The sequence below is a fragment of the Thalassophryne amazonica genome, chromosome 16 (assembly GCF_902500255.1).
Source record: "Thalassophryne amazonica chromosome 16, fThaAma1.1, whole genome shotgun sequence".
NCBI lineage: Eukaryota > Metazoa > Chordata > Actinopteri > Batrachoidiformes > Batrachoididae > Thalassophryne > Thalassophryne amazonica.
In genome coordinates this window covers 63,837,227-63,852,132 of record NC_047118.1, presented here as the reverse complement: position 1 = coordinate 63,852,132, position 14,906 = coordinate 63,837,227, and the positions used below count along the sequence as shown (strand labels likewise).

At 40.7% G+C, this 14,906-nt stretch overlaps 1 protein-coding gene across 1 annotated transcript in view; it reads left to right on the top strand.

Moving 5' to 3' along the window:
* gaa (glucosidase, alpha; acid (Pompe disease, glycogen storage disease type II)) overlaps positions 1 to 12,867 on the top strand; it is a 40,293-nt gene extending 27,426 nt beyond the window's left edge. Inside the window, exons 9-20 of the mRNA XM_034190421.1 lie at positions 1,412 to 1,522; positions 1,615 to 1,728; positions 1,859 to 1,943; positions 2,465 to 2,582; positions 3,596 to 3,729; positions 5,773 to 5,924; positions 6,036 to 6,184; positions 9,692 to 9,833; positions 11,277 to 11,375; positions 12,115 to 12,279; positions 12,366 to 12,518; positions 12,592 to 12,867. Coding sequence (XP_034046312.1) covers positions 1,412 to 1,522; positions 1,615 to 1,728; positions 1,859 to 1,943; positions 2,465 to 2,582; positions 3,596 to 3,729; positions 5,773 to 5,924; positions 6,036 to 6,184; positions 9,692 to 9,833; positions 11,277 to 11,375; positions 12,115 to 12,279; positions 12,366 to 12,518; positions 12,592 to 12,657 — 1,488 coding nt within the window. The 3' untranslated portion in view covers positions 12,658 to 12,867. The remainder of the gene's footprint in view (positions 1 to 1,411; positions 1,523 to 1,614; positions 1,729 to 1,858; positions 1,944 to 2,464; positions 2,583 to 3,595; positions 3,730 to 5,772; positions 5,925 to 6,035; positions 6,185 to 9,691; positions 9,834 to 11,276; positions 11,376 to 12,114; positions 12,280 to 12,365; positions 12,519 to 12,591) is intronic.
* Positions 12,868 to 14,906: the final 2,039 nt, after the last annotated feature.

The window sequence follows — 14,906 nt, the reverse complement described above, 5'->3', positions numbered from 1 at the left end:
AGTATGACATCAACCAAGCAAGGACACTTCCAGTAATCCCAAAATCATTTTCCAGCCTATCAAGTAAAACACGATGATCCACGATATCAAATGTAGCACTGAGATCTTAAAGCACCAAAACCATAGTGGTGTCTGAATCCATTGCGCACAGAAAATCATTCACTACTCTGGTTCTTAGAGCAGAAGGTTTCGGTGTCGCAGACCGAACGGTCCGCCCCTGAAAATCGGTCCGCCTTTTGCATCTGCGCATGCATCATTTTGGACCACAGCAGCACGTCTGAGATGGAGTCTCTTCACCCAAAGCAATCAAATGGATTAATGGGATTATTAACAATCAGATGATAAAGGTAAAACCTCTTAAATCATTCTAAAGTCAGTTTTAAGCAGAAACAAGGCCATTTTAAGCAGAAACCTGGCGAAATTCCGTGACGCTTTAAAATGACGCAGTGAACGCATCAGTTAGCAGCTCGTTTAGCCGCAGCACTGTGATCGCTTCATCTGTCTTTTTGATTAAATAATGCTGAATTTATGTGGAAATGATTGTTGTACAAAACCTTTAGTTATCGGTTGCTGAGATAAATGATGACTGGAGTGCACTTTTAAACAGAAACGAGGTTTTAATCAGTGAACCGCGGCTAATGACGCATGTGCAGATGCAAAAGGCAGACCGATTTTTAGCGGGGACTGTTCGGTCGGTGACACCGGTTCAAGACTACCCTTGCCTATTCTCCATGTAATGTGGAGTTGCGTTAAACTTGTACCAAATGAACATGCAGATCCATGTCTGAAGTGAGACCAAAATTGGGGTAATATGGTCAAACTTCCTGATTTTGACTGGAATTCATACAGCTCCATTCCGAACCAATTAATGACCTCTAATTTTAGTGTGTGGCAAACCACAAGACAAAAAGTTACTATGTTCTAGTCTAGATTAAACAAAAGCATATACCATTAACTCCACTGTAACACATTTTAACGTTGATGCAAACCTGATGAATCCATTTCAAATTGAAGTATAATATCTGTTTAAAGCAGTTCAGCCGTTAGTACACAGCTTGTAAAAGTCAAATTCCATTCATTTCAAAGCAGAAAATAATAAATCCTCATGTTTAAGTCAAGTCTTTTCCCTGCGCTGGTGCTGTGCTTCACCACATCCACGACACCAAGTATCTATCTGCATTGGGTACTAAATGGCAACCACCCAATCAAGAGGACCGGTCCATTCCCATATCTTTAAAATAACCATCTATCTGGAACAGCCAGGCGAAACGCAGTCATGACGTTTAATGGGGTGAAATAAATGATTAATGTAATAAAGGATTAATAGTTTAATTGTTTTATTGAATAACTTTCTGTCTATCTGGTGGTAGTGAGTATTAGTTAACCTGCTGACACCTGGTTTGTGGTTCAGGACCCTGGGATCAGCAGCACCAGTCCTCCTGGAACTTATGCCCCCTTTGATGACGGACTGAAACGAGACGTCTTCATTAAAAATGCTACCGGACACGTCCTGATAGGGAAGGTCAGACGTCTTGTTTTTGTGGGGTGAATTTGACCTGTGTTGCATGTCAGTGTTTGTATAGATGTCACCTTACCCGTCCTCTCTTAATCCAGGTCTGGCCTGGACCCACAGCCTTTCCTGACTTCACCAACCCTGAAACGAGATGCTGGTGGGACGACTGCATCAGAACTTTTCACTCTAAAGTTCCTGTGGATGGTCTGTGGATTGTGAGTTTGTTTCACTCACAGAGTAAAGTCTTTAATTTGCTCACTGTATTATGGTCATGATGTTGTCTTTAATTATTTAGAGATTTTCTGTTTTCAGTTTTCAAACTTTTGTCTCCCATTTATCACCCAGGACATGAATGAACCAGCCAGTTTTGTCCAGGGTTCAGTGGATGGTTGTCCTGACAATGACTTCGAGAACCCCCCTTATACACCACGTAATCACATCTCTATTCTGCTTCAGCGGCCTCATGTAATATAATATAATATAAACTTTTTATGCTCAAGCTGAAAGTGGTGCTGATGTGAATGGTTTAATTTTTTCTTTGTGTATCTTTGTTTGATTTGTCATTCAAATTGTTCTTTCACTGTGAAGTTTTTGAAAAGTTCAAACACATTCTATTTATGTACAAGTGTTCAAGAGAAATCCCAAATATTGAGCAATATGTCTTCTAAAACATTTATCTATTTATTGTGAGATACTTTCTGTGGTCGGTTAACAAACAGACTTGAGGAAAATGTGTCCAAGAGCAGTTTCTCGATGATAACTTCTGAACGAGGTACACTATGTCCTCTATAAAGTCCAGTCACCAAAATGGCACCTGTTTGAGTAGGTTTGAGCTGTTTGTCAGCTTGGTCAGACTGTAGTTGATTCATACATATAAAAATGAGCAGATACCCTCGTCATTGATTATTGTTTGAATTGATCTTTTGTTGTATGTGACTGTTGTGTGTGCAGCGGTCGTTGGCGGACGGCTGAACTCGGGAACTCTTTGTGTGTCGGCTCAGCAGAATGTGTCCACTCACTACAACCTGCACAACGTTTATGGACTGACGGAAGCTGCCGCCACTCACAGGTTGTTAGATCATGTAGCCATCAGACTTCCAACTCACAGTCAGTGTTTTTACTGCGTTTTAACAAATGACTTCATTGGTGATCACTGAGGGGAAAACAAACATGAGCTTTGTTGTGGGGCGTTATAAGTGACAACACGCTGTTATAATTAATTCATCATGTCTACTTGTTGTCCTGAATCAGCAAACTGTTTATGTTCTTTGACTTTATTTAAAATATGGCTAATGATGTACAGTCAATTTCACTAAGTTGACTGTATACAACAATTAAAGTTTAAATTTGTTCACACATTTTCAGTCAAAAAACACAAACTTCATATTTTGCTTTTGATTACAACACGTGCACAGTGCTCCAGTCAGTTCTTCACTAATTGCTGACGTGTATTCGGCTGCAGGGTACCGTATTTGTGTCCGTAAGCCCTGGTGCCACCGAATAATGAAGGATGAATAATGAGCCACATAGCATGTTTTCTTTGGTATGAGTCGAGTTATTCAACAATCGTGGGAGAATAGAGGCTCTTAGAGGCAGAATATTTGACTAACGAGGCTCATCTCTGAGCGTGGTGCTAATTTAGAGAAGTTCAAAATTTATCAAAAACAGCGTGGTGCAGTTTGTGTACAGGGTACTACGAGGACAAACAAGGATGTTTGTGGTGAGTGCAGGGCTGTTAGAAGCCCATTATCCGAGAACCTGGCAGCTACGAGGAGAGGACATGCTATTTTGGACAGGATATTTTGCCTCCACACTCGCGCGCACTTCGTCATTACTATATATATATATATATATATATATATATATATATATATGACTGTTAAAATTAAACCAGAGCAAATTCTCCAAAATGTAGCGTTTTTAAATATATTTCTCAGACAGTTACATTAATCACACTGATTATTATTATTATTATTATTATTATTATTATTAGGGTTTGAAGAACAGAGACCACATTAAGGTCACAGTAAGTAGAGTTTTCTGTGAGATGTATTTATTTGTTTGTACTGGGTGTGGTTTCAGTGCCCTTATAAATACCCGTGGTAAGAGACCCTTTGTCCTGTCGCGTTCCTCATACTCCGGCATTGGTCGTTTCTCCGGAGTGTGGACAGGAGATGTCCAAAGTGACTGGGAACAGCTTCGATACTCCATCCCTGGTGAGGACACAAGGTCTTTGAAAAATCCATGTATATTTTCCATCATAGAACAGTGCTGTTTTGTTAATAATTTCCCTCCTGTAGGTTTTAGAAGTCATGTGATTTTGTTTAAAGCTACAGTGTTGTAGGCTTTAGGAGCAAGTATCGGCAGAAATGGAATACAGCAGTCATAACTGTTTGTTCATTTATATATAATTAACTGCAAAATCAATGTCTTTTCATGAGGTTAGATTCAGGCTGTCATATCTCCATGGGAGTGGGCCCTCGCTTCAAGACCAACATGTTGCAGCCCCATGTTGGATACATAATTACATTGCTATTTACACTAATTATGTCGACGGTAATTTGTGGTAAATATTTAACTTTAAAGAAACAAATATTCTTAAGTATAAAATGTAATGTTGTTTGTATATTTTATAAACCATATATAATTCTTCGGTAAGAAGTCTTTATTTGTTCTATACAATAGTAGACTTTTCATGGCATCAGGATGTTCATTTAAAGAAATAGGTATGATCTGATCCAGGTCCCTGATACTATTATTACAATACTGGATGTTTCCTTTCACCTCTACAGTAGCACAAAAGGGGAGTACTTACTCAGGCTTTCACATTTTGCATTGCACCCAAAAGACTGAAGAAAAAGTAGAGGATTCAGTTTCTACTGGTTGCTAAGTGCAAGCTTACAATTTTTAAACTTTTTTTTTTAAACGGGGATCATACATATTGCTTATGCAGTTGGTCTGCTCTGTGTCAGTCTGATCCCATCAGATCTCAGTAGCTAAGCAGTGCGAGACCTGGTTAGTACTTGGATGGGAGATCTCTTTGGAACATCAGCGGCTGTGTGTGTTTCTCCAGGTCAAACTGGAGTTGCATCAGGAAGGGCAGTTGGCGTAAAACTTGTGCCAAATACCAATACGGATCTGGCTGTGTCGCTGTGGCGACCCCGAACAAAACGGGAGCAGCCGTATTGCTTATAATAAGAGAAGGCAAGTGAGCATGAATCCCCATCACAAGGAGCACAAGAAAGAAAGAAGCAAAACTGTGAGTCCAAACAATATCATGACTGGCAACAGCATATCCAGCTAAAAAAATAAAGGTTTTGCTCTAAAGTTCTCGAATGTTACAGTAATGTTAGCACAAATGTTTTGAGAACGTTAGGCCTAACATTCTGGAAATGTTTTTAAGGAAAGTTTCTTTTTGGTTCCCAGAACATTCTGGTAACGTTGAGTAAAGTCATAGTATAGTCACTGAAAGAAATTTGGAGTAAGAAAGACTGTGACACTAGAATTAATATATTTGTGAAATTTCCCTCAACTAGAAACATGACTTGTCAATAAAAGGAAGTAATAACATTAGGAAAACGTTGTAGAAACATTTCTGATAACCATAACCTAAATATAACCAATATATAATGTTACCAAAATGTTATGTGTTAGCTGGGTAATGAACCACTAACTTCACCACTAGATGATGCTAAATCCCACACACTGAAGCTTTAAACATATCTCATCTTTTTAAATTCTGTTAAACTAATTTTGTTTTTATATTGATACCATTTAGTTTACTTACATAAACATAAACCAGTGGGCCAACTATTCTGAAACTTGTTGAAAGTACATAATGATGGCGATCATATGACAAAACCAGAAATTGATTTTATGAAAGCTGTCCTCGAATTGATATTTACACAAAGGGGTAGGACTAAGAAATGATAATTATTTTATTTATTTTTTGCAATATATGATGAAACACTACAACTGACCTTCATGGAAACCTTTTAATATAGCCCATGATTTTTTTTTTTATCTGAATTTGGATAAAGGACTGTAACAGATATGTTTGACGTGGGGTGGCGTGTTTTGGAGCTCGGTAGTCTTCTACACTCTAACGAGTGCTTTACTCTTGTACAATGTACACTGTGATGTTAGCCTCCGATGATTTCAGTTGCAGATCAAAAGGTTCAGCAGAACATCAGAAACTGTTTTTGGTCATTTCTCTGTGGAGAACACAGACTTTATTGTTCTGTACATGTTGTGTCCAGCGGTGCTGCAGTTCAGTCTGTTCGGGGTTCCCCTGGTCGGAGCTGACATCTGTGGCTTTGGTGGCAACACCACTGAGGAGTTGTGTGTGCGCTGGATGCAGCTGGGGGCCTTCTACCCATTTATGAGGAACCACAACGGCAAGCCCAATGCTGTGAGAGCTGCAGCCTCCAACATTGTCTGAGAATTTTACGTTGAAGTAACTGTCTGCACTGCCTGTGCTGTTTATGTTTTAGTGTTCATTATCAGTGTCTGTGATCTTCAGCCTCAGGAGCCGTATGTTTTTGGGAAGAAGGCCCAGGCTGCCATGAGGACGGCAGTGAATCTCCGTTACTCCCTCCTTCCATTTCTCTACACACTCTTTCATCATGCTCACACATCTGCTGAGACTGTGGCCAGACCTCTCTTCATGGAGTATGTGTCTTCTGTTCTCTGCATACAGGGGAGAGTGGGTGTGACGAACAGTTATCGAATAATGGCGAAAAGACAAACATGTAGACAAAACTATGAGACACTAAGTCAAAAGCTAAACTTTCCATGTCGTAATAGGGCAGCGCAGTCTCGTTTGAAAGCTACGTGATATCGCGGGATTTGACCACTTATGAGTATAGCCGGTCCCATTGTCCCATATATACACAGTATAACTTCACGCGGAAGAATGGTGTACTGTTTTGTTTTCAGCTGCAATCACCGAAGCAGTCGTGAAAGTGTTTTTTGTTTTTGTTTTGTTTTTTTCCGGTTCCCAGTGGAGAAGGGAAGACGAGGCAAATGGGAGAGGTCGTGTCGGTAAGTATTAGCCTACACAACTAACCAGATTAGCTCCGTTCTCTCGCCTGCAAAACCACCTTGACATGTTTGAGCTCCAGGTCATAAACATACGTAACACGTCCACTTTCCCACCGCATCGTCACTTTGTCTTTGTATTTTCACTTTGTGTGTAATTTGCCCAAAAACTCAGAGAAAATGCTGTGTTTTTGTCCACGGAAGTAGAGGAATTACATCATATGCGTCCTATTTTACCCCTTTAGTGCCCACCCTCAAAAACGAAACTGCGCTGCCCAATTATGAGATTAAAACATTAATCTTTTGACTTTTCTTCTATGATTATGAAAAACTAATTTATTATTTTTTTTAATTCATGCTTATGAGACACAAAATTTTCTACATTATAATCAGGGGTGCACATAACTGGTACTCATGGTGCTCGTGTGCTAAAAATCATTGATGCACAGCAGACAGAGGGAAACATTTTTTCTACATTTTTTCTACAATCTGTCATTGCTTTCCTCCTATGAAATACTTCCTTTGTGTTTTCTGCTGCACATCATTTGTTTTTAGCACGCACAAGCACCATGAGTACCAGTTACGTGCATGCCTGATTATAATTCACATGTGCTCAAGTTGAACCTGCTTTCTTTGAAAAGCACAGGGCACCAGTGGTGGACCTGCCAATTCTGGTGTTCTATGGCAAATGCCAGTCAAGCTCCATGCTGCCAGCAAGTGAGCACAGGGCCTGCTATAGGACGCCGGGCCCTCAGGTCCCCTCATGAAGTCTGTTTCTGAGTGTTTGGTCAGGTACATTCACACCAGTGGCCTGCTGGAGGTCATTTTGTAGGACTCTGGCAGGGCTCATCCTGTTACTCCTTGCACAAAGAGATACTGGTCCTGTTGATGGGTTGAGGACCTTCTGTCCAGTTCTCCTAGAGTAAGTGCCTGTATCCTGGAATCTCCTCCATGGTCTTGAGACTGTGCTGGGAGACACAGCAAACCTTCTGTCCATGGCACATATTGATGTGCCATCCTGGAGGAGTTGGACTAGCGGTGACACCTCTGTAGGGTCCAGGTATCACACCACCATGCTACCAGTGGTGACACTGACCTTAGCCAAATGAAAAACTAGTGTAAAATCAGTCAGAAAAGATGAGGAGGGAAAAAAATGTCAGTACCTCCACCTGTAAAACCATTCCTGTTTTGGATGTTGTCTCATTGTTGCCCCTCTAATGCGCCTGTTGTTAATTTCCTTAACACCAAAGCAGTTGAAACTGATTACTCCCCCCCCACGCTAATTAACTGACCAGATCAATATCCCAGAAGCTGAATTGACGTGATGCAGTATTCTGATTAAAAGGTGCTGTGTGTGTGTGTGGTGTGTTGTGTGTGTGTGTGTGTGTGTGTGTGTGTGTGTGTGTGTGTGTGTGTGTGTGTATGTATGTATGTATGTATATATATATATATATATATATATATATATATATATATATATATATATATATATATATACACAGTAGTGTTCAGAATAATAATAGTGCTATGTGACTAAAAAGATTAATCCAGGTTTTGAGTATATTTCTTATGGGAAACAAGGTACCAGTAGATTCAGTAGACTTTCACAAATCCAACAAAATCAAGCATTCATGATATGCACACTCTTAAGGCTATGAAATTGGGCTATTAGTAAAAAAAAAAAAAAAGTAGAAAGGGGGTGTTCACAATAATAGTAGTGTGGCATTCAGTCAGCAAGTTTATCAGTTTTAGGAACAAACAGGTGTGAATCAGGTGTCCCCTATGTAAGGATGAAGCCAGCACCTGTTGAACATGCTTTTCTCTTTGAAAGCCTGAGGAAAATGGGACATTCAAGACATTGTTCAGAAGAACAGCGTAGTTTGATTAAAAAGTTGATTGGAGAGGAGAAACTTATACGCAGGTGCAAAAAATTATAGGCTGTTCATCTACAATGATCTCCCATGTTTTAAAATGGACAAAAAAAAACAGAGATGCGTGGAAGAAAATGGAAAACGACCATCAAAATGGATCGAAGAATAACGAATAGCAAAGGCTCACCCATTGATCAGCTCTAGGATGATCAAAGACAGTCTGGAGTTACCTGTAAGTGCTGTGACAGTTAGAAGATGCCTGTGTGAAGCTAATTTATTTGCAAGAATCCCCCACAAAGTCCCTCTGTTAAATAAAAGACGTGCAGAAGAGGTTACAATTTGCCAAAGAACACATCAACTGGCCTAAAGAGAAATGGAGGAATATTTTGTGGACTGATGAGAGTAAAATTGTTCTTTTTGGGTCCAAGGGCTGCAGACAGTTTGTGAGACGACCCCCAAACTCTGAATTCAAGCCACAGTTCACAGTGAAGACAGTGAAGCATGGTGGTGCAAGCATCATGATATGGGCATGTTTCTCCTACTATGGTGTTGGGCCTATATATCGCATACCAGGTATCATGGATCAGTTTGGATATGTCAAAATGCTTGAAGAGGTCATGTTGCCTTGTGCTGAAGAGGACATGCCCTTGAAATGGGTGTTTCAACAAGACAATGACCCCAAGCACACTAGTAAACGAGCAAAATCGTGGTTCCAAACCAACAAAATTAATGCCTCGCAGATGTGAAGAAATCATGAAAAACAGTGGTTATACAACTAATTACTAGTTTAGTGATTCACAGGATTGATAAAAAAGCAGTTTGAACATAATAGTTTTGAGTTTGTAGCGTCAACAGCAGATGCTACTATTATTGTGAACACCCCCTTTTCTACTTTTTTGTTTTACTAATAGCCCAATTTCATAGCCTTAAGAGTGTGCATATCATGAATGCTTGGTCTTGTTGGATTTGTGAGAATCTACTGAATCTACTGGTACCTTGTTTCCCATGTAACAATAAGAAATATACTCAAAACCTGGATTAATCTTTTTAGTCACATAGCACTACTATTATTCTGAACACTACTGTGTGTGTTTATATATATATATATATATATATATATATATATTCAAAGTGACTGTTTCATGCCAGTATAAACAGAATAGGTGACTCAGTAGTTAAGGACCCAAAGATCAGTGGCCCAGTTCCAGGCATTCCAGTTTATTCTGTCCTAATGAACTGCCTGTTTTCTCCTGTGTTTGTGGCTTAGGTTTCCTGCTGACCCTAACTGTCAGACCATAGACCAACAGTTCCTGTGGGGGAGTTCTCTTCTCATTAGCCCAGTTTTAGAACAGGGAGCAGTGGAAGTGTCTGCTTACCTTCCCCCTGGAACCTGGTACAGTCTGCACAATGTGAGTCTGTATGTAAGCATATTACCAGCAAAAGATAATTCTCAACAAAACTAATATCATTTACTTTAATGCTGTTGCATGCTGCAAGATCTTTTGTATTTTCTTTTTGCACTTAGATATTTGAGGAATCATGTGAGATATTCTCAAATTTGAAAAGTTCTTATTGGAAAAAACATTTAGGCCAAGAAGGACTCGTATGTTTCTGTCCATATCAAGACTCCTGCTTGATTTGGACATGCCGGCTGTGCTATCTGTGTGCTACAAAACACACCCACATGGTCAATAGGAGAGCAATGGTGATACCCAATTTTTAAAGGGAGAGGGAGCGTGGCAAAAAGCAGCTTATTTTCATTTCATGCAACAGACACATCAGCAGCATGTTTTTCCAGAAATGGATTTGTGTTTTTGTTTTTTTTGTGTGTTGTTTTTTTGTTTTCTTGTTTCATGCAACAGAAACATCAGCAGCATGTTTATTCCAGAACTGGATTTGTGTATTTATTGTTGTTGTTTTAGGAATGAATCACCACAACTTCTATAGAATATTAACAGCTACAAACTTAAGGCACCTGCTGATTACTGTATTATTGGGAGTACGGTGCATCCAGAAAGAATTCACAGCGCTTCACTTTTTCCGCATTGTGTTATGTTACAGCCTTTTTCCAAAATGGAGTAAATTCTTTTGTTTCCCCTCAAAATTCTAGTCACAACACCCTATAACGACAACATGAAACATGAACATGAAGTTTTTCTTTTTAATAAATTTGCAAAAATAAAAAAAAAATAAACTAGGAAATCACATGTACATAAGTATTTACACCCTTTGTTCACTACTTTGTTGATGCACCTTTGGTATCAATTACAGCCTCAAGTCTTCTTGAATATGATGCCACAAGCTTGGTGCACCTATCTTTGGGCAGTTTTGCCCATTCCTCTTTGCAGCAACTCTCAAGCTCCATCAGGTTGGATGGGGACCATCAGATCTCTCCAGAGATGTTCAATCAGATTCAGGTCTGGGCTCTGGCTGGGCCACTCAAGGACGTTCACAGAGTTGTCCTGAAGCCACTCATTTGATATCTTGGCTGTGTGCTTAGGGTCATTGTCCTGCTGAAATATGAGCCGTCGTCCCAGTCTGAGATCAAGAGCGCTCTGGAGCAGGTTTTCATCCAAGATTTCTCTGTACATTGCTGCATTCATCGTTTCCTCAATCCTGACTAGTCTCCCAGTTCCTGCTGCTGAAGAACATCCCCACAGCATGATGCTGCCACCACCATGCTTCACTGTAGGGATGAGATTGCTAGTTGATGAGAGCTAAACATAACAAAATGTGGAAAATTGAATGCTGTAAATATTTTCCAAATGCGCTGTATCTATATATTCTACCTAACCAGGTGTGTGCATAATGCAAACTCTTTAAAGGTTTGCTTCATGTTTGGTGCCTCTCAGGGCCAGCCCTTCTACAGTAAAGGCCAGTACCTCCTCCTTCCAGCTCCTTTGGACATCATTAACGTCCATGTGAGGGAGGGACACATTATCCCCCAGCAGGTAGGTGTCAACTGTAGAAACACTCCCTCAACATGCACCATTTTGTTTTTGTCTTTTATTTGTGATAAAAACAAGTTTTTTGCAAACAATCCACGGTTTGTCTCTCACCCATGTGGTCCTGCTGCGACTCTGATGCTCAATAAGGCATTGGGTGCTAACAAGTTAAGATAGTTTGTGCTCATCCCGGTGTCGCAGACCAAACGGTCCACCCTGCCTCCACTGCGCATGCGTCATTTCGGAGCTCAGCAGCTCTTCTGAGACAGACTCTCTTCACCCAAGTGGATTAATGGGATTATTAACCATCAGATGACAAGGTAAACCTCTTAACTGAAATGACCGACGCGCAGTGAACGCATCAGCTAGCAGCTCATGTAGCTGCGGCGCTCTGATCGCTTCCTCCGTCTTTTATGATGAAATAATGCTGAATTTAAGCTTCAGATATCTACCAATTTTTAGAGTGATTCGATCTATGACACTGAGTTAGTGACCTCCCGCTTCGTGACCTCAGTGTCTCTCTGACTATAACGTCTGACACGGGAAGCAGCTATACATAAAAATAGAGGTTAAGCCCATATGTCTGAGGCTTTCTCACCCTCCTGTTTTTAAGGTAGTGACTCCATCTAGTGGTAAGATATAACTCATGAACTCAACTTTTTTCTTTAAAAAGTCATCCTGTGATTTTGTAGAAAAATGGGCCTTTTCGATGATTCTCTAAATGTTCTCTCTGCTTCCTGTGCAGGCGCCTGCTTTGACAACCACAGCTTCACGCAGAAATGCCTTCTTCCTGACGGTGGCGCTGTCAGCAGGAGGCTGGGCCTGGGGTGACTTGTTCTGGGACGATGGGGACAGCCTTGACACATTTGAGACAGGAAACTACTGCTACCTTTTCTTCAGTGCGGGGCAGGTAGATAAGAGCTGAGCAATACCTTAGCACGGATTTGGACGTCTGAGTTCTTGTTTTCAAACCTTCACTTCTCTCCTCTGCTTTAGTCGCAGGTCGTGAGTGACCCTCTGCGGCTGAATGGGATGCTTGATGGTCTGGTTTTAGGGGGCCTGCAGGTGTTAGGGGTGATGTCCCCGCCGCAGTCTGTGTGGGCCAATGGGGAGAAAGTGCGTGACTTCAGCTATCGCAGCGACACCAACGTGAGTAGTGACACGGCATTTCCGCTGTGCACGCACACTGTGCTGCTCTGACTCTTGTCACCTCTTCACACAGGTGTTGACAGTGACAGATCTGGCGTTGTCCATGTCAGAGGCCTTTACAGTCCAGTGGACTCTGTGAGGGCTTACTCATGAACCTTTGGGAGCTGTGTACTTTCTGGGCTGCCAACAGCTGATGTTCCTGAGCCACCCTACAGCTCGCTGTGTACTTTTATGCTGCATTTACACATAACGACGACAAGTCACGAATGCCACGAAGTACACATTCTTGGCCGCTGATCACGAATGTGTTGATTTGAGGCAGAGGCATCAGGTGTCCTCAGGAACTGCTGCAACCTGTTACCACGCGTTACGATTAATGGCACATGTTGCTGGCAAATTATCAGGAACCATTACGTACGGTCAAGAATAATGTTCCGCGCTGCTCTGCGCTATTGCACGTAACAGCGCATCGTTACGTTCTGTCACGTTGTCAGTGAGGCAGATTGTCTCCACACACACCTCCATATTCATCCATCAGATGCTGATCAGTTCAGATCGCTCCAGTTTGCTCCTCAAAATCCACAGCACAAGAACTTTGTAATTGCATGCTTAGTTGGGCTCTGTGCCATGGAGTGGAGCAGAAAGGAGGAGGAGACAGAGAGCCATATGTGTGGCTTCACGCGGCTCTCGTCTTGCTTGTTTTCCCAAACATCAGGCACAGCAGCAGTAGCGAGTGGAACACCTGCAGGAGCACGCTGAGGAGCATTGGAACAAAACTTTTAGCCGACTTGGCGTCACTGTCCTTCAGCATACTGCAGCAATGAAACTGAATGCGGTGCAGCAGGGTTTAATTGGGCACACGTCAGAGAAGAACGCTGTCACACTCTATTAAGGATCATCACTAATCAAGATGGATCAACACGCTCAGTTATGACCACTACGACATGAGGCAGAATGAGGGTGGTGCGTGACATTCGTGGAAGATTTTTTTGACAGCCAAAAACATGCTCCACGAAAATCACGAATATCACGCACCAACACGTACTATTAAGAAACCTATTCAGATGCGTTAAGTCACGTTAAGAATGTCAGGAATGTACCAAGAATGATGCAGATTTGACATTCGTAACACGTCCTGCCTATGTGTAAATGCAGCATTATGTTTACAATCTCACTGTTACAACGTGCCTCTGTGATGATGGCAAACTGAAGGAGTCACTGCTGTTTTCATAGCGAAGTTCCTAAATGTTCATTTTATAACTTTGCTTCTTTTTGCACTTTGAAATGCTTCAATACGTTAATAAACATTAAAATCCAGCACTCTGTTTGGTAGGATGATGTAATACAGCTTTTTATGGCGATGTTTTGGGTTACATAAAATTACTAACTCTTCAACAGCAAAATAATTCAAAATTTTGTCTTTTTCAGCTTCTCATATATAAGAAATTTCTTAATTTGTTATAAGACAGAACATTTTAAAGGCATTACTTGGAGACATTACAATAAACAGCTTAATTATTTTCTCATGTAATTGTAAAAAAAGACAGCTGTCTGCATCTGTGTGTATGTCCATGAAAAACTTTTACTGGCCAAAAAAGGGACATTATAACATTTATTTTATCCTCCCGAATATGTGGAATACCTTCATTATGTGCATACTGTAAGTTGAGAATAATTTCATAAAAACACAGAATTCAAATAGTTACATATGAATTCTGTGTCAAGTCTCTACTTTATGACACAAATGGCCCATAATGGCACTATAAGGATGTGACATATGTACGTCACTCTTGCCGTAGGGTTTCACTCTACATGTGGTTACATAATGTTGCATAGTAGGTCTACCACACTGGACACCACACTTGTGTAATGTATACATGAAAAATAAAAAAAAATGTCCAGAAGACATGCAATACCTTGATTATGTGCACTAATTTATGCAATCACCACCAGGGGGCCTTCATGTCATACAAAAGTACTGCATATCATTATCTCTGCAAGTACATGAATTCAGTGTTTTTATTAAATTATCCTCAAACCCTTTCACGCCGTTGACTCCAGGGACCTATCATCTAAAACCTGGACAGTCAAAGGTGAAGAAAATCACAAATATCTACAAAATATCACACCTAGCCGTTGCCTGGGTACCCTGTTAGTTACAGTGAGGAAAATGGTTTTTCAAGTTCTCCCACTTAGAAATCATGGAGGGTTCTGAAATTTTCATCTTAGGTGCATGTCCACTGTGAGAGACATAATCTAAAAAAACATCTGGAAATCACAATGTATGATTTTTTAATCATTTATTTGCATGTTACTGCTGCAAATAAGTATTTGATCACCTACCAACCAGCAAGAATTCTGGCTCATACAGACCTGTTAATTTTTCTT